Here is an 18,553-nt window from a genome sequence, read left to right on the forward strand (position 1 = left end):
CAATGAATTAACTGTTACTGAATACTTTACTTTGAGCACTCTTTATAGTTTTTCTCATCATTAGCTCAAGTTTGATTCTAAAATCCATGTAAAATATTTAATCCTCCATATGAGCCAGAACTAACCATATATTGGTTTCACACACTGTATTAATAGGTAATTTCTCAGCTAATGTGTACTGTATTATATATCTTATAGAAATCTGAAAGCTGCTTGACAGGCAGCTTAAGTCCCATTAAGCTAATTTCATAATTTTAACCTGCATCATTTAGTTTACTTTGTTAAGAGTCATTTGTCCCTTAAACAGCTGACAATGATATATTTTTAGCTACAACAATGTTTCCTCTAATTTAAAAGCGAAGAAGGCAGAGAGGCTGGGAGAGAGAAAAAGGGTGTCGGCCCTCTTGACAATTCTGGTCTTAGGCAGTTCTTACATATTTATCGTTGAAGACAACTTGCCTTTTCATCTTCCACAGCTGCCTTTAATCCTCTGCAGAAAGGCACTAAATTGAATTATAAAAATACTTTCCTTGTTTTGTAATGGAGCAATGTCCTGGGATAAAGGATGGATTACTGCCAGTGTAACAGTGGTTTGCACACTGATAAGCAGTAGCCTGTGAAATTAAGTGTGTTATAGATCATGTTATATTGCAGACTGTGCGTGGTTCTGCAGAGGATCTGGGGTAGGGCTGTTTTTTTGGGTATTTTTTTTCTCCTTAACTTCACATATGGGAATCTTTTGACAGGATTTACTGATGTGGTCCTCTCTGAGACACATACAAATGTTTTACTTTTGGCCAACTCTTCTCAAAGTCAGACATTATGCAATTCATTATTATAAAACATTAGGCTGGGCCATCACTGAGTAAACATGAGCAAAAGTCATGACAGCAAGGAAATAGACATGCCCTGCCCACTCTCTCGTTCTGTCAGTATTTTCCTGTCGTTTATCACTGCCATGTAATAATGATTAAATGTCATGCATGCAAGTAAACTGTAGTAGCACATTATTCCCACCAAATCCTGTCACACCCTGTGCTGTGAAGATATTTCATACGAAGCTGCAGCAGCGGCTGGTGTACATCTTTTGGGATTGTTTCTTCACCTCTCTGCCAGGAACAACAGTTCAGTGTGTTTGACCAATAACAAAGTTGATGTTGAAACTATTCACACAGTTTTGCAATAAAAGTGGATATACAAATCTTTGGCCATAGCTTTTAGAAATGTGCCCCATGAAGACAATCTATTGATCTGCACTGTAGGCTGATGATGAAGGGGACTAAACTGTTTTCAAAGAAGTGGGAGAGGCCTCTTTGGGGATTCGGGTGTTTTAGACTCCTCATAAAGTGTTCAGTCAAACAGGATGTAGGCCGTAAAGTTACCTACATCATTTACTAAGGCCGTTAGCCTACCTGCTCCTCAGATGGGATCTCACTGTGTTCATGAATGCACTGGTAGCTAAACACCTGGAAAGCATTATATTTTGGATTTGGTATTGATGGTTAACTTTTATTATCATTACAGTGATTGAATAGAGTTAAACTAATAAATAACTTGTGAAAATGTTTGGCAAACAACATTACAAACAGTTGGTTAGGTGCTGGCAAATGGAGTCACATTATTCAACATACATAACTAGTGTAAAAATAAACCTTTTTTTTAGTGAACTTCAATTGATATCTGCAATAGATAACGCATAAACATCATATACATAGCATATTATTCCAAATAAGTTTCATCTTTGCTCTCAGTCAAAGCGAAGCTTCTGATTAAATAGGTGAGCCTGATATATTATAAACACGATACTGATACGAAGACTTGCTCGTGATGGAGGAAATGTACAGCTTCACAAGTGGTCCGTCTGCTGCGGCAGTTCTCTGAACTGTATGAAAAGAGAAAAAAAAAAGACTGAAGATACAAAGAATATGAAAACACATGAGCACTACAGTCATACTTTACATTGAGGCTGCCTAAGGCATTCGTTTCATTTAATCTGTGCCAGCCTCAGTTGTTTAACTGTCCACAGCACTTTGATATATGTCAGAATACTCACATTATTGTTGCTCCATTTCTATGTCCTGCAGGTCTCTGCTAGGATCCACATGACAAGGGTATGCATTAACATGACTTGAATAAACATGGCAAGATTTAATGATTTACTGTTCTGCATGCTCCTACCTTGAGCTTGTGTATGATCTGTGAGGGTTGTGTGTCTTCTGTTTTGGAAAGAAAAGACCTGATGAGTAACACATTAACAGGCACACACCTTATTTTCCTAAATTGTGAAGTAGCTACAGTTCATTTTAACTGCACTGAATCCAAGCTACACCACCTCCACTGTGCTTCAGAGAGCAAAGTACAGATGCACACGTACGACGGTTAACTCAGTCAAAAGATGTGTTTTAAAATCACTTTATAGTTCTTTGTAACATGATCTTTAGGTTATTTTGTCTCACCCCTGCAGATGCAACAAAGCTTAATTCTAGTTCTCAGTCAGTAGGTGGTGACCTAAGACGGGTCACAAGTCCTTTGAAGAACGTATATTCAGTGGTGCCCTTCACAATTTTAACACATGCTTCTCACTGCAGGCTCACTGTTCAGTAATCATTAGATTTCCAGGTCTTTTAGTTTGGTGTTTGGCTCTGGAGACAGAAAAAGGTATCTTTGGCTCCTGTGTGGACCTTCATGCAATTGCCTCTGGTTATGCTATCCTCTGGTCTCTCTCAGACACACTATAGGAACTAAGCAAATAGGTTACTTTGACTGTGCAGGATTGCGTCTTGCACATAGAGTATATGGAGAAACATAAGAAACCAGCTGCATACTGTAATCTCACAGCTCATTCAGCTGCCAGCCATTAACAAATGAGTGTTCATGTGTAAGGACCATTAAACATAATTTAGTGTGGCGTGGCAATTTATTTTGTTTGTTAACCCAGGCTTCATGGTGAAAAACCAAACAGTGCAATCAACACAGGCATGCTGATTTTGCAGATGTTCACTACCACTACTCACAGAAATACACCTGACCCAAGAAAGCTGTGATTTAAAGTGATATCCACTTCCTCTGCAGGCGCACATTCTCACTGAGCACACAGATGATGTTAATTAAAGTTAAAGAGAGATTAGGAGCTTAGGATTTCAGGGGCAGTTGGCTGGGAGACATTTACTCACAAACGTTGGTAAAAAAAAAAAGCAAGTGAGAAAAGACATAGAATGAATAAAGCCAGAGAGAAAAGCTGCAGGAGAAAACACAAACAAACTCCTCACAACTGTCCACCTCACGAAAGATTTTAACATTACTCTCTATCAAGACCATGCCTCCGAGTGCAATGAACTAAACATGGATGTAAACTTTGGACATATCCTGAACAAGGGATCAGTCCCTCTCAGTCCTTTCACATCCTTTATATGAACTGCTGAATTTGATTTGATATTTTTAGTAGCAGACAGAGACTCACTGTTGTCCATCTGTGCTCTACCAACCTGGTGCACATAACGTCCTCATAACGTCTAAAGTCAGATTTAAGCTGTTTTAAAAAAAAAATACTGTCTTTAATAAACCAGATTCTGGGTAACAAACTTCATTATCACAATTACATCCCCTTACAACTGCTTGCACAAGCGTACGGTTTAGTTGGAAGAAAAACCCAGAATAGCTCCAAAATAATCAATATACTGAGAAGAATCCTTCCAAAATAACTTGAAAGAACTTCTCAAAAAGAGCCACTTGTTTGCTATTAATGCACCACTTGTATGGAGCTCTAATGTGATTGTATGCTGATGTAAGCCTCCTTCACTTCTGGTGCATCCATCCCTTGCAGGTCATGGGATCAAAATTATCCCTGTTTAAAGGACCAAATACAATGTGACATTTCGGCTCGGTAATTTGGTACATGATGGCTGTTGGGCCATTATGTGGCCGCAGTTTGCAGGATCTTCCAGGTATTGTAGTTGTGTCCCAGACGAAACATGTACATCACAAGCCCGTTAGGCCTCCTGCCAACGTTTAACCAAAACACTGGCCTCAGAGTTAGAATTAGTCCCCAAGCGCACAGTGACATCCCAGTTCTCCATGAGTCAGATGCTGTTTCTCCACAATGTTTAATAAAATCTAGCTTATCTAACTACTGTAAACACAACTGTGTTCGTCAAAACTATTCTCATGTTCTATGTTTGGTCTTCCCACAGTTAAAATGTTGAAGAAGCATGCCACAGATTGCATGCTATTTTTCTTTTCATCAAACACAGTGCTGGTAACAGGCCTGATGACATATTACTTCTTTCAGATGAACCAATGTTTAGGAGTAAACTGCAGCTGCTACCTTTTCACTGCCTTTGCTTTATTGTTTTGTTTTGTTTTTGTTATTTTCTCTTCATCTGTTCTGTGTTTTTAATAGGATATAAAAGCGCTGTGGTTACTGTAGTGTTTACTTGAAATACGGTCATGGCTTAGACTTAATGAATAAGAACAAGTGTGAACTGTAGTGCCTCAGCTGGTTGTAGACCACCACCGCCATCTGAGTCACACAATGCATTACCTTAAATAATAGCTGATAGTGCCAAAGAGCTTCAAATAAAAGGGGAACATGGATACACTCCTTTGCATTTGCAGACGTTTGTGTATGTACTGCTGCAAGATAGTTATTCTGCTCTTAAGTCCAGTCTCCACCTTGTTTTGTTATGCTTAGTATTTACCAGTGAGGGAGGGCTAGTACTTCTGCAAGAGGGAGTGCCCCAGAGAGCAGAGTCAGGCTGCCAAGGCTAACTTTACTGCAATATGACTGGAATGCATGGCTAAACTTTATTAGGGCACATGTGATTTAGGAATGAAACAAGAAGCTGCCATACCTTTTGTGTAATAAGACAGTAGATAGTAAGTATGAACAGTAGTCCACCGCAGACGGAGGCGATGATAAAGCCGAGCTTGTACAGGTCTTTGACTGGTCTTTTCTGAGAGGCCGTTGCTGACTTCCTGCTATAACTGTCTGTAGAAAAGGACACGTAATCTGTTATCTGCCCCCAACAAGTTTGCAAAATTCATCACAGAACCTTCTGCACGACTGAGATTCACACCTGTAAAATGTGGTGGGGGTGACTCTGTGTACAGCTCTGTGGTAGAACCGAAGGTTTCAGTGTATTCATGCTGGCATCTCCAGTCGACAGGTGCATCACTTGTCGTCACCAGCTCCCAGTAAACAGACAGCACCTCTGAAGCCCTCTGCAGTGCCTCTGATGGAGACCCTCTGTAGAGCATCTCAAAGCTCTCTGGCTTATCCTATGGCAGATTCCAAGAAACACACCTTAAGTATTGTCGAGGTATTGCAGATTTAAACCCCCATGCTGGGCAAACACTCCTATCATTCTTTTTCCTGTTTTTTTTTTTATATATATATATGAGAGAAATAGCTAATAAACATATCAACCTCACCTCAACCTCTTCATTAATCTGTGGCACGCACTTCTGGGAATAGATGTTGAGAATGAGCGCCCTCAGAGACTGAACGTAACCATCATTCACTGAACCTCGCTTATATTTGAAGTGGGTGGTGAGGAGCTCCAGGATCCACGGTAAAGCAGCTTTTACAAAGCAACATTTGCTCTGTGGGAAGTCAGAGCGCACGGTTATAAACACGACAGCACAAGAAAAAGGATAGAAACTGTGTGGGTTTTTTTTTTTTTTTAGAGGGAACTCATAAAATAAATGTTACCTTACCAAACTTCTCCGTTCTATGAATGTATAGGTTATCGAGCACCCACTTCTCAACTGGTTATCCATCTGCAGAGATACAGCATAGCAATAGAGAGGTTTCAGCTACAAAATGCGAGGTGTGATTGACACATTGTCTCTACTGTTGTTTCAACAGTTGTGTTTCCACTGCAGCTTCAACACCTACCAGATGCCTAACTGTTAGCAGGTGCTCCCTAGTGATGGAGTGTCTGCATGGACCAGGGACCTCAGCCATAGTCAGAGGAAAGCTCAGGAACATAAGTACGCACAGACACTTTACCTGCAACTGACAGAACCACGTGTCATCTTCATGTCAGCCTTTCGTTATCTTAACATCGACATTAGAAATAAGATCAGGTATAATATATATATTACTCAAAAACAAAGTATAATGTCTCTAGTCCATGAAAAACTTAGCAAAACATTGTTTCTCCATTGGTATCTTGACTTTAACCATTTCAACATGACTGCCACATAACCGTCTCACTCCGATTCACCGAACCCTCACAAGTTTTTTTTTTCTCAATAAATTACAAGGGAACAAAGTTCAAAGCAAATGGAATTTCCTCCTAATTTGTGCCATGACCATAACAATAGGCATCTCACCAATTCTTACTCTTTCATCCAAAACCTAGTAGTACAAAAGAAAAGTTGTTCTGTTACAGTAACAGCCCTTTTCTTCCACCCCTGCACGTTATGTGTGTGTAAGTTCTGCTCCTCAACTCGAGTCTTAACAAAGTATCAGGTTTCGGGTTGAGACTGGGCAATATGCATGGCGCCTCTCTTCTGTAACACTACCAGAGGAACCTAGCCCGGTGTTAGATAAGTTCCAGTTATGGTCAAATAGTGCCCTCTAACACGTGAGCATGCATAGCAACATGCATTGACTCTTCTGTAACGGATGATGCCTGCTACCAAGCATCTTTTGGCAACTGTAACAGTGAAATGGGCTCCAGATGGACTTAGTCCTTCTATTCGGGATTAAAACATGGTGACAAGCATATGCTCCTCACACTGCGGGCAAAATGTCTGCACTGGGAGGCATTCCTTAATAATCATTTCCTTTACTCACTTGACCTGTGAGTTTGATGCAACTTTTGCAACAAACAGTTGAGACAAATGCCAGCGAAACTGAAGTGAAACTACAAAACATGATTTATTTGCTGTGTGGTTCAAGTCTGAGAGTTTTAATGCACACAAGGCAATTCTTTTGAAAGTCATCAGAGATGGGAAGCATTTTTTCATATTTTCATGTCTGTTCCTCACATAATGTCGTGCTTTTTTAGGTTTAGCTATAGGTCTCTGAATTATGGATAAAGTTCACGCAATTCTTGCTGACCGCGTGATTTACAGTGAATCTAAGTTGTTCAGTGTGTGCATGCCAATTGATGCCAGGTCACGAGGAAAAAAATAATTGTTGTTTTAACTATTAATGTAAATAAAATAAAAAAATCAATCTTGAAAAAAGTTACATTTGACGCAGAAAAGTGAAGACGTGATTGTCAAAGTAAAACAAGGTGCTACGTGTGACCTCAGAAACTACGGTGCCAGCCGCTGAGTCTTTTTGGGAACCCACTTGATGACTGGTGATGGCACAAAATGAAATTAATGTAATTTAATCAAACTATTGATGTGACTGGCAAATAGAGAAACACATGATGTAAATGTCATCTATCACATGATTTCTTTTCTCAATGCTCTTTATGATATTTTTATGTCGGTCAGCAGGCAGCATCGTCAAACTCGAGCTTCTTAACATGTGAGCATGCTGCCTTGTTTTCGAGCATCGCATTGTTATTAGAGAGTAATTAGAGAGGACGTTCTCACCTACCTTAGCTTTGCTCTGAATCAGGGTAGACACAAGGATGGTCATCTGGTACGTGTTTGACAATGGAAAACACCAGACTCCTCTGTCACACACATTGAAGCAAAGAGATCCTTTTCATATATTCAGTTTCACTCCACAGAAAGGAATTTGCTGTTAAATAAATTTGACACTTCGTCATGTGGCGCTGTTCTTCAAAGCATTGCCTGATGTGCTCCTCCTGCACAGAGTGAGTTCAAACTAACTGTCTCGGCTGACAGACAGCCCTTTTTAAAGACCTCCCACCTCTTCTGTTCGACAAAATACATAGTCTTGGTCTGTAGACATGCTCTACGAGAAATTGATTTCTGCATTGGAGATTGACTGGATAATGTTTTCTCACATGTCTTGTAAGATTTCTCATGAGTAATTATTTAAAAAATGAATAATTGAAATGAAGCATTTGAAGTGGGTGTTGGTAACATCTGTTCTTGTTCTTGCTACTTTGTCCCTGGTAAGTCAATTTCCACTCTGGAAAATGAACGCTGTGATCAAATGGATCCACCTGAGAGGAAATGAGCAGGAAAAATAAGATGCCCTCAGCGCTCACAGAGAGGATGTACACATCACTGTGGACACATCAACAGCATGTTGATTAAGGTTTCTTGGAACTGTAGGTGTTTACTACTGTTTGTATGACCTAACCCCAGAGATAAAAAGGCTCACATTAATGTCTATTACCTATTTTTGATGCGGAAATTCTTCTCACAACAGATTCACGCACTCCAGGCAGAGATATAAAAACATTTAGCTTGGGAGTCATTAACGCAGGAAGTGACTTTTTCTACTTTGTACAGTGAACACATCCCTAAACATACTGTAAACTCTTAAACTTGTGTGTCTGAATCATTAATTACTGTCATACTGTGAAATTTACTGTGTTCGTACTGCCCTTTTGTGCTCAGTCAGACATTTTGGAAACTAGTTACTTTAAAGATTACACGTTATATCCACAAAATACAGTATGACCACCAAATAAAATAGGATGTAGGCAGCCCTTAAGTATTTGTTGAAATTAGCCCCACCTAAACCTGCAACCAGCTACTCACGTATTACAGCATCAAAAATGCTATTGTTAAAATATAATATGTTTTTATTTATGAGCATTGGGCTGAGTACAAATGTTTATTAAAATGATCATTAATTTAAAGCTTGCATATGAAAGGAAGGATGATTTTATATACCACATTTTCTAAAAACTACATGTATATAGACATCATTCTGTGCTTTCGCCTTTCAATACATTTAACTTCAAATTGGCTGATAAAACTACTGCCCTGCCTACTAAAAATATTTTGACTATGTGGTATTTTTATAACTAATATAAATAAGATCTATTTATTTTCTTTAGTTAAATGACCACTAAATACAAAAAGATAAGTCTGATAGGCCAACCTCCCACTATCACACCCTCAGTGCCAAACTCCTGCCAGACTTAAAAAAACTAATCAATGAGCCACATTGTTACAAATACTGGCACTGTAGTTCATTTTATATGTTGTTGTTGTCCTACTTTCTGCTACTCATTAAAGCATCAAATATGCACTAGATTAATCCTCTGCTGACAATTCCACCACAGATGCACATGTGTCTCCTGTTTTAGTAACATTCGCTAAAACTAAAGCACTCGGCTGTTTAAAACATAAAGTAACATTGATAAATTGATTAAAAGACTGAATTTCGCAAAGTATAGAATAACACGTTTGTTATGATGTCAGTAGACGATAAACCAACATTATCTGTGAAGAGTTATATTAATACAATAAATGTCCTATGTTAGGTACTTCATTGTAAAGCTTAGAAAATTCCCAAGGTGAACACAAAAGTAAAACCAAATCCAAATCATGAGAGCAGGACACGGCAGCTCAAGGTCACAGCTCTTCACAAATACATCACAGACTCCTGACATTTGTGATAATGAAGAATCTGTGGTCTGATAATCCCCTTTTAGATTTAGTAACAAAACTTCCCCCAAATAAAAAAAGAAAACTGTAAAAAAATAAACTCTTAGTTACCATGATAGTCTAGTGGTTGTATTGTAATTTTACTTTTCAAAGGAACAGCATAGTGTTTTGTCCAATTCACTTTCTTGCAGAGAAGACTGTTTTTCCTTCTTCTCATTTGTTCCACATGAAGCCACAGTTGTAAGTAACCATAAAGAAAAAGCAAACATAATATAGTTAAATAAACCAAGTGCTGCACATTATCCCCAATACGAGTGCAGCATATGTTGTTTTTCTTAGATTCTTTAGACTGAGACAGTTAATCATCTGCCTCAGCTTCATAGATGGTATGAGAGAGCAATTAAATGTGAGGATGCACAAACATTTTCTTGTTATTTGCACTATATTAGTCTGTAGTTTTGTATAACTACAGAAAACATATTGGTAATCAGTTGAAATTTTTAAAACACTGTTTAATAGAGGAGGGAGGATTGTTGGGGGATTTCACACAATATTCCCTGTTCTGAAACTAAATATTACAGAAATACTAACAGTGCAACACATAAAAACCCTTGCCAGTGTTTGAATTTCAACACTCTATCTTTCAATAAAGACTCATTTTCCTGACAAATTGTGGAAAAAATATTTACAAAGAATAATATAGATATGTCTTGTGAAACATCTGTTGTGTATCCGAGTGTTGTTTGGCCAGCTTTCGAGGCTGAATAGTTCTGTCGACTCATACAGGGGGAGATGTTTTTGCCATGGTTGCAACATATTGTTGATAAAATGTCAGAGCAGAGATATCCTCACCTCGCTGCAGACTATCAGCAGATAAAAATCTAAAGCAGACAATTCACGGATGTGAAAGTAAAGAAGCATGACATTCCCCCTGTCACTTGATCGTAGCATTTCCGGACTAATTCAGAAGAAGAGACAAAAAGATCTGACAAGAGCATCTGATGAATATGTCTGCTTTTATTGTTTTGTTATCTTAGTGTCCTTTCGTCCTGCTAACTAAGCAGAGGCAACCGTCTTTGTCGAGTCTTGAAATCACCCTGAAGTGCCGTGTTTACTCCTAAACTTTCTTTTTTTTTTTTATGATGAACTTTACACTGACATGAAAAACTGAATATTAGATCTAAACTTTAGTTTTAAATTAAAGTCCCCTGTTGTTGGGGATCACAAGCTGCACAAAGGGACGATTTGATTTGGACAATATAATGAAATTATATGAGGCACTCGCTGCTGTAACGTTTGATTACTAAAGATAAAGACACATCGTACAGAGGAGACTTCAGTGGGAGAACAATGGGATTTCACATCAAGCCGTGCAGCACACACGCCTGCCGCACTTTAGACATATACGCAGCTTATTGTTTTTCATAGTATTAACATAAAAATAAAAATGTTTTATGCAGTTCTTCATAAACAGTCATAACTAATATTTCTGTGACTACGTTCCTGTGGTTGATAAAATCTGCTATAACAATCAGTTTACAACTTCAGCCCTGACTTTCACGTGGCCGTAAAATGCATTTGACAGACTTGGAAGAAAACAGTGCAGTCGTTAATGAAGTCAGGATTTAATCAAAAGAAATAAAAAAAAAGTTTCATCTTGTTCCATCAGTGCAATATAGATATGGATTTCATTTGTTGTATTATAAAAATCAGTAGATTCACACAAAAACTGGGCATTTGCTGGTAAATAATTATAAATAAAACAGTGTCCGGTGCAGCTCGTAGGACTGACAGTATTTACAGAAATGTGAAGGTGAGTTTCTAAATGTGTACTTTATACCATTTTTATTAAACTGACTTCTTTTGATCAGGAGTTATCGCAAAAAAACAAATCAAGGGCCGATCTGACAAAGAGTGGTCAAGAAAAAATAGGATATAGGTGTGGCTGAAGAACCACTTCCTGTCAGACTGCTGTAGCAAACCCTATACGATTGTTGCGACGGTCAAACTCAGTGTAGTAGCGGGCAATGAAGGTGGCTCCCAAAATCCAGACGGGACCTGTAGGAGGTGGCACATCCAAGCCCCTGAAGGTGACGATGCAGACATCTCCCTGGATCTGTGATTGCTACACACACAGAGAGCAGTTTTCCTATGATAAACCACTGTAGCAGTGTCACAGACATTGGTGGATGAAGTGCTTTACATTAGTGAAAATCCTCCCTTAAATATTCTACGTCTGTAACAGAACAGATGTATTATCACACTACTTAATAAAAGTTTTCACATGTAGTCTCTTTTGTTTGCACGAGTTATTATCTTGTAGAGTCAGTCATAAAACATATTTTCAGGACTTCGGGGACTCTTAGCTTAGTTTGAGACAAGTAATTATTCATATTAGTACGTCTTGAGCTGAAATCCCAGCTTGTGTAGCTTTGTGCAGCTCAGCTTGGGCATGCCTCATCCTGTAACTGAAAACACCTGTGTGTCCGGCCTGTGATCTGTAGAGATGTGTCACATTTTGTCAATGTAGAAGTCACTGCAGGAATCAGATAAATGCCGTGCCATTAAAGATATAATAAAAAAGAAAGGTGGAAAGAAGGTATCAAGTACTTCGTGATTATACTGCAGAACAATTTATGAGCGTATATGATTCGTTATGTCTGAAATCAGCGTTTGTCATTCTTACCCATAAGATATAATCCTCCTGAGTGAGTGAGTACTCCTGGCCACCCATGTGGAAAGTGATACGGGGCAACGCCTTGACAGAGTCACAGTTGACTTTGTACTGATGAACAACACAAAGTAATGGGTGATGAATTTTAACAGGCAAATTCTCCATTTAAAAAAAAAAAAATCTTTTCTTGTTTGTTTGTTGACTTGTTTGTTTGTCTTTTGTGGGAAACAGTGTTGCGTGTGTGAAAGACTTACTCCACTTTCATCCAGCTGTGCTCCGATGGTTTTCATCAGCGAAGAAACGGAGGAGGCCGGGCCTGTGATGTAGGAGGAGCCTGTGTCGATCACAGCTGTGCAGCCCTCAGCGCAAAACATCATCTCCCTCCCAACAGAAACGCTGAAAGAATGAAAGAAGAGGCGGAAAATAAAACACATGTTGTTTCTGAATGGGTGTGTGCAAATACAGAGACACGCTGTTTAAGGTACAGTAAAAACACTCACCCCTTCATGGTCACTTCCCATTTTCCCAGCTCTCTGGTGTCGATGTGATTAAAGCTTCCTGTGTAGTAGTTCGGGTCTGTGCCTCCAAGGACCAGCTCTCCACCTGGAGACCGTTTTGGGTCCCTGAAAACAGTAAATAAACTACCAATCAACCCTACTTGACTCTGCATGTTCAGATTTCCTCTGTGGAAACTTTTTTTTCATGAGTGGTTCATTAGCTGAAGTTCAGTCCTACGACCTCTGCTTTTTGAGATGTTTCCCACAGAAAAGGAAAACAGATTTGTTTTTTTGTACATAATACAACAGATGGATAAGAATGATCAGATAAAGTTTGAACATTTTTTAATACATTTTTGTATATTTACTCAAAGCACACCCAGATCCAAATCTCCCTCTGAGGATGTTTCTTTACCAGTGGTCTTTTTTTTTTCTTCATCACCTCAGCTGTTCAGACAGGGTTATGTTTGGTTTGTTCCCTTCATTTATAGAATTCAGGTTTTGAAAATAACTACATAAAAAACTCAATACAACAAAAAGATTGCAGCAAACTAAACACGTTTTGTTAAAGATATAGGTTTAAAGATAATTAGGATTTTCTCTCACTTCTGTCGAGGTGATTTCATACAGAATTACACGCCAGCCAGAGGAGAAGACTTAAGACTCAACCCACCTGCTGTAGTAGACAGAGAATACCTCTTCCTCGAGGACATGCTGAGACATAATGCGGTCAAACACTGGAGTGATGCCGTCGATGGCCATGTTGGGGTAACCCATCCCCAGGACTCCATCGAACTTGGCGAAGATGAAAGGCATGGCGGAGAGCGAGGTGGCTTCAGCAAACACCTGAACCACAGGAATACCACCAACCTGCGGTAATAAAACATGCAGGAAACCAGGGGTCGTGTTTTAATATGTATCGGGAAGTAAACCCTTTATCTAATAAACTCCATTATTTTACAGTCTGCTGATTTTAAACTCACCACAACCACATCCTCACTCAGGAATCCTCTGACATTTCCAGATGCGTACTGGATGGAAAACCCGGTTCCATTCTCAACGTAAGTCTGGGATTTTGAGGCATCATATCTGTTGTGAGTAACTAAAAGACAGATCAAACAACATCCAAATAGTTCATTTAGACTCACATTTGTGTCCACCTAATGCATTAAGTCCATTTTTTTTAAATAATATGAAATGAACCTTCATGAGTTCCACAAAAGGGAAATGTACCTATTTAAGGTTCCTCTAATGTGATCAGCTGAATAACTGTGTCTACTGCTGGCTGGTTTTTAGAGCTTTTTAGTTCGAAACAGCTATAGATGACGGGAGATGACACTATAAAGACTGCACCAGAACACTAAAGTTTTGGCTCCAATAGTTGTACAATGAACTAAAACTCCATGTGAAGCTGGGGAGAGCTGCTGGTTCATATTCAGATGACAGTTCCCTGGTGGATCATTGCTATGAGCCTACGACCCTTTTTCTGTGTAATTTGATGCATTGCTAATATAAAAATCTCGATGGTAGCTCCTCTAGAATATCATTGTGCCTGGTTGCATGTGTTCATAAGGACACTTACAACACGCTGTGGAGAAAGGTGAGCACTTTTGAGAGGGCACCCACAGGTTGGCCGAACCTGTATCAAACACCACATTGAACATCTGAGCCGGAAAGCCGATACTGATCTCCCCAAAGTATTGAGTCTATTGGGGGAAATAAGAAAAACAAGATAAACGTCAATTGACTACTCAAATTCTGGCTTTTCTAAACCAGCAAGCTATTCAGCTGGCTTGATTCTGTTTAAATATTTCTTCAAAACCCATTTTCCATGTCCAGTAAAGGATAAATATGATTAGAGAGTAGGAAATATGTCACTGGGAGTATGACTCACAGACAAAGATTATTTTATAGTACAAATTCAAAGGCAACTGGATACTCTTGAAGATGTTTCAACACTCATCCCATAGAACCGATGCAGCTTCTTGGATTGCTGGTTGCTTTAACCTTAAAAACCAAAGTCTCTTTTATTCTAGGGATAAAACAGCAAATCCAGTTACCATTGAATTAGTCCTTTAAAATATTCTTAGTTTGAGACGTACTGGAAATAAAAAAATTATTACTTATACATTAAAATGATACACAGTGTCTCACATCCAAATAGTTGGTTAGAGGTGTGGGAACAGTCCCGTTGTTTCTGTCATCTGGGCTCCTCCGTGCCAGCTCAGTCAACACCTGCTCTGCAGAAACACCCATCTCTTGCAGTGTCTGTCTGATGGATGGCAGCTTCTTCAGGGCAATTCTGGAAGCAGAACAAGTGCAGAATAATTAATCTTCAGGCAACCAAATCCAAATGCATTAAAAGACCAACGGTGAATGTGTCAAGTAAAGAAATGCTAAAGAGGTCTGTGAAATATATTTTCCATGCTATATATCTGATACATATGCCTGGTCATCATCCCAGTATAACAATGAGTCTTTAATAAAGTACAGACTGCCTGCTTTCAGCACCCAGCCAGAAAAATAAGCACAAACACATGTTAAGTCATTGCTGAAAACATTTGCTTCATAATGAACCAATAAAACACATTTGTTTCCTGTCTTTATTTGTTTTGTTGTTCGCCATCACTGCTTTGCTGTAGCACTTTTACTTTTATGTTAATGCTGTTATACATTAAGCCCTCACTGATGTTTTGTTTTGTTACGCAAAGCCGGCATGTATGTAAAAGGAATACAGTTCTTACCTCCTCAAAGCATGGCTCGTGGTCACTGTCAATGACAGAGCAACCCAGTACATCCAGTAATTCATCATTAGTGCCACCGTGACTTCTCTGAAAGCGGGAGAAGAATGCAGGCCTCTGATGATGACTGTGTGAGCAAAGTTGGTTTTCCTGTTGTTCTGAATGTTCCCCGTTTATTGCATCTGAGTTCCTGAGACATGCCACTCTCTCTGTCTGGTCTCTCAGCTCTTTATATACGGTCCTTTTCACAGTGCCACTGGAGGTGAGGGGATCTTGGAGGTGACCAGTTGAAAACATGCTCTGTTTCCCATGTCTCACCCACCCACTGTACCCTTAGGTCTTTGTCACACAACCCCCTTCTGTGATAAACAGGTCCCCATGAGAGACCTAAACTTTGACCTCTTAAATAAAGCTAAACATAGAAAGCAGGGGTGCAAAGATCCCGAGTCTGCTGACGTGGATAGGCAGGAGACTGTTGAGCTGTGAGAAGCTGTAGAGCGACTGAAAGATGCTACGAGCTGTCAGGGAAAATTGGTTCCCATTAGTTGTTTACTCAACGCAACTATGAGTCATTTTAAGTCTCTCGCACTTTCTGCAGACCTTTCTCCATATCACCTTGCTGCATGCCTTGATTTGTTTCGTTCACATTCAGTTTCATAAAATGGCTGATTCAATGAAAATGCTTGACTTAAAGCTCAGTATGAGTTAAGATGTCAGTACCACCAAATTCCCATCTGTGAGGCAGGTACTGTAGGTTTTACACCTCTCTGTTCACCCTCCACTGGTGATTTATGTCCTTATGGAAAGACCACTGAAGTTGGTGAATGCTTTCGTATGGATTTTCACATAAACAGGTTAACAGGGAACGACCATACACATGTAAGTTTCATTCAGTTCAAGGACTTAGATAGAGATCATGGGCAGGAAATGGAGCCCATGTTGAGAGGATTATGCAGTGCAGGAGATTGGCAGTGTGTTTTGTGCTTTTTTTTTTTGTACTGCACAATACTCAGTCTCAACAAGGCTAATAACTAATCCTCCTTTAGAGGTTTTCACTGGATTTTTACCACAGGGAGGTTTCCCACAGTATCTGGCCTGTCAGGATGGGGTCATATGTTGGTACTAAACTGACACACAGTTGAGCTAGGAGATATGTGGGGGTCCGCACCAGACACAAGCACAGACAGCTACAGCAGAGGTCAGAGGTCAGTCACTAAGCCATTCCCTCTGAGCAGTGCTTCCAAAAAATGATAGCATGGTTATGCAAAGTTTATAGATGCAGTAATAAGTAGAATAACATTGTATTGCATCAAGATTGAGCAGTAATTTATTGTTTTGTAATCCCTTTCTTGTATGCAACTCATGAATGTCAAACTATTTTAAAAATGCCTGTTTTCTCACTCTTTTTGAAGTGACAATGAATATTTTTAGAATACAAATATTTAAAAGAAATGTGACAGAAATTACCTTCCATGTACAACTGCACTACTTTCCCATTCCCAGGCTGTGGTTAGGTTTAGGCAACAAAGGCACTGTGGCCATGGTTGGTGAAAGATTGTGGTTTTTCCTAAGTAGAGACAGACACATTGTCCCTGAATTCACTTTAGACATTTTTGTAAGGACCATGTTTCATGTTCTTTTTAAACCTTACTGCTCTGAGAGCCTAAATATAACATACAAAGGGTATACTAAGTTTTTATAATAATACTGCAGTCATTGTAAGTGGTTGCAGTACTGCAACATTGAATCATTTGCCAGTAAACAGCTATCAGCTAAACAGTTTAACTGTTTTAACAGTTTGACTTTTATAAACTAAAAGTTGTGCAGTGACAGCAAAAGGTTCTTTAGTGTGAGCGACCACTGTTAGATTGTATTTAAGCCATTATCAATACATAGTGTTAAAGAATGCAGGCAACAATTAGGTCTTATAGGCTTGCTTTGACAGATCGTTTGGGGACAGTGTCACAGACATCTGACTGCCTGGCTGAATGGATACCCACAGGTCTCTTTCCCACACTGCCTACTGAGACCCATGCGTCACTCCTGTTTGGCCTCCCGCTTCCCCAGCAAGTCGACTCCAATGGTGGGCATGGGAAATGTCGAACTGGGTCCTGGAAGATGATTCATGGTTGTACAGAAATCCTGTTTAGCAATTGCAACATTTACTGGTCATCAAAACAAACCAAAGCAGAAAAATGTTTTTCTGAACAACAAGGCTGTCGAAAAAGATGCAACAGACTAAACCTCAAGGACGTTACTCCTGAGAGACGCACATTAGGGCAGGAAGAGCTCATGGTGTTGTGAGATGTCTGTCTTGAACCGAAACATATAAAGAAGAGCAGCGGTTGTTTGCAGGAAATGAGACTCGAGGGAAGTTATCACTCAAACAAACAAGCCTGACTCCCCAAACCGCAAATGTTCAACCTTGAATCCTGACCAGCTGGTATGTTCCTCAAATACGAGATGTTTGGATGTTTATGGCTTATTTCTAAGTAGATGCTCCGTACAATTAAGTGTACAAAAACCAGAAAACAAGAATTTTGTTTCACTCATTTTATGCTCAGTTATGTTTTGGAATTTGAATCCAATGAACTCCAAATTAGAAATGACAAGACTGTGATTCCATCTGGAGACAATATGTATGAAAATATGTGAGACAGCCTTCACAACAGGAGGTAAAAAATGCAGGATTTGAGACCAAAGGACATAGTAAAAATGTGTTTTATGTGTGACAGCATAATATATAGAGTTCTGTAAGTCCTTTACTGTTTTGTAAAGAGATTTAATACAATAAATTGGTGTTTTCAATTTTCTCACGGTTGTGTCTCTTTGGATTATTTGCTATAAAGTAAATGTGCTACATTGCCCCCGGCCAGCAGAGTGCAGCATTGGCCTTAAAAACAAATCAGTTTGAGGTTGTTTGCCTGTGTCCCGGTCACATACAACTATAAGAGTAAACATCACGTAGTGTGAGCTTGTGTACATATGTTGTGTGTGTACAGCCTGTGTGGGATTCTCTTTTTCCAGTGCAGAGACTGAACTGCTAACTAAAGGGACAAGAAACCACCACAGGGGAATAAATCCCACATTCGCCATCCTGATGCCATAACTATCCTGTTGTTAAGTTCTAAATATTTTGTCGA

General features: G+C 39.3%; 2 protein-coding genes across 5 annotated transcripts; both read right to left on the reverse strand.

Moving 5' to 3' along the window:
- Positions 1–1,502: 1,502 nt before the first annotated feature.
- csf1b (colony stimulating factor 1b (macrophage)) lies at positions 1,503–7,783 on the reverse strand. 4 transcript variants are annotated; one of them, XM_026367049.1, is made up of 9 exons: positions 7,562–7,783; positions 5,897–6,016; positions 5,716–5,778; positions 5,431–5,601; positions 5,076–5,277; positions 4,851–4,983; positions 2,179–2,216; positions 2,054–2,088; positions 1,503–1,882 (listed from the first exon to the last, which is right to left on the reverse strand). In XM_026367049.1, exons 1-8 carry the CDS (start codon positions 7,601–7,603, stop codon positions 2,072–2,074), a joined length of 786 nt encoding a protein of 261 aa, XP_026222834.1. In that variant the 5' UTR covers positions 7,604–7,783; the 3' UTR covers positions 1,503–1,882; positions 2,054–2,071. The 4 variants fall into 4 exon arrangements, with proteins under 4 accessions (XP_026222834.1, XP_026222833.1, XP_026222831.1 ...); XM_026367048.1 differs by having other exon boundaries at positions 2,054–2,091; XM_026367046.1 differs by having other exon boundaries at positions 4,851–4,987.
- A 2,733-nt stretch (positions 7,784–10,516) lies between these two features.
- ren (renin) lies at positions 10,517–15,599 on the reverse strand. The gene is made up of 9 exons (XM_026367038.1): positions 15,414–15,599; positions 14,824–14,971; positions 14,252–14,375; positions 13,653–13,771; positions 13,343–13,539; positions 12,673–12,795; positions 12,427–12,568; positions 12,185–12,283; positions 10,517–11,623 (listed from the first exon to the last, which is right to left on the reverse strand). Exons 1-9 carry the CDS (start codon positions 15,479–15,481, stop codon positions 11,462–11,464), a joined length of 1,182 nt encoding a protein of 393 aa, XP_026222823.1. The 5' UTR covers positions 15,482–15,599; the 3' UTR covers positions 10,517–11,461.
- Between the last annotated feature and the right edge of the window lie 2,954 nt (positions 15,600–18,553).

This window comes from Anabas testudineus, chromosome 7 (assembly GCF_900324465.2).
Source record: "Anabas testudineus chromosome 7, fAnaTes1.2, whole genome shotgun sequence".
NCBI lineage: Eukaryota > Metazoa > Chordata > Actinopteri > Anabantiformes > Anabantidae > Anabas > Anabas testudineus.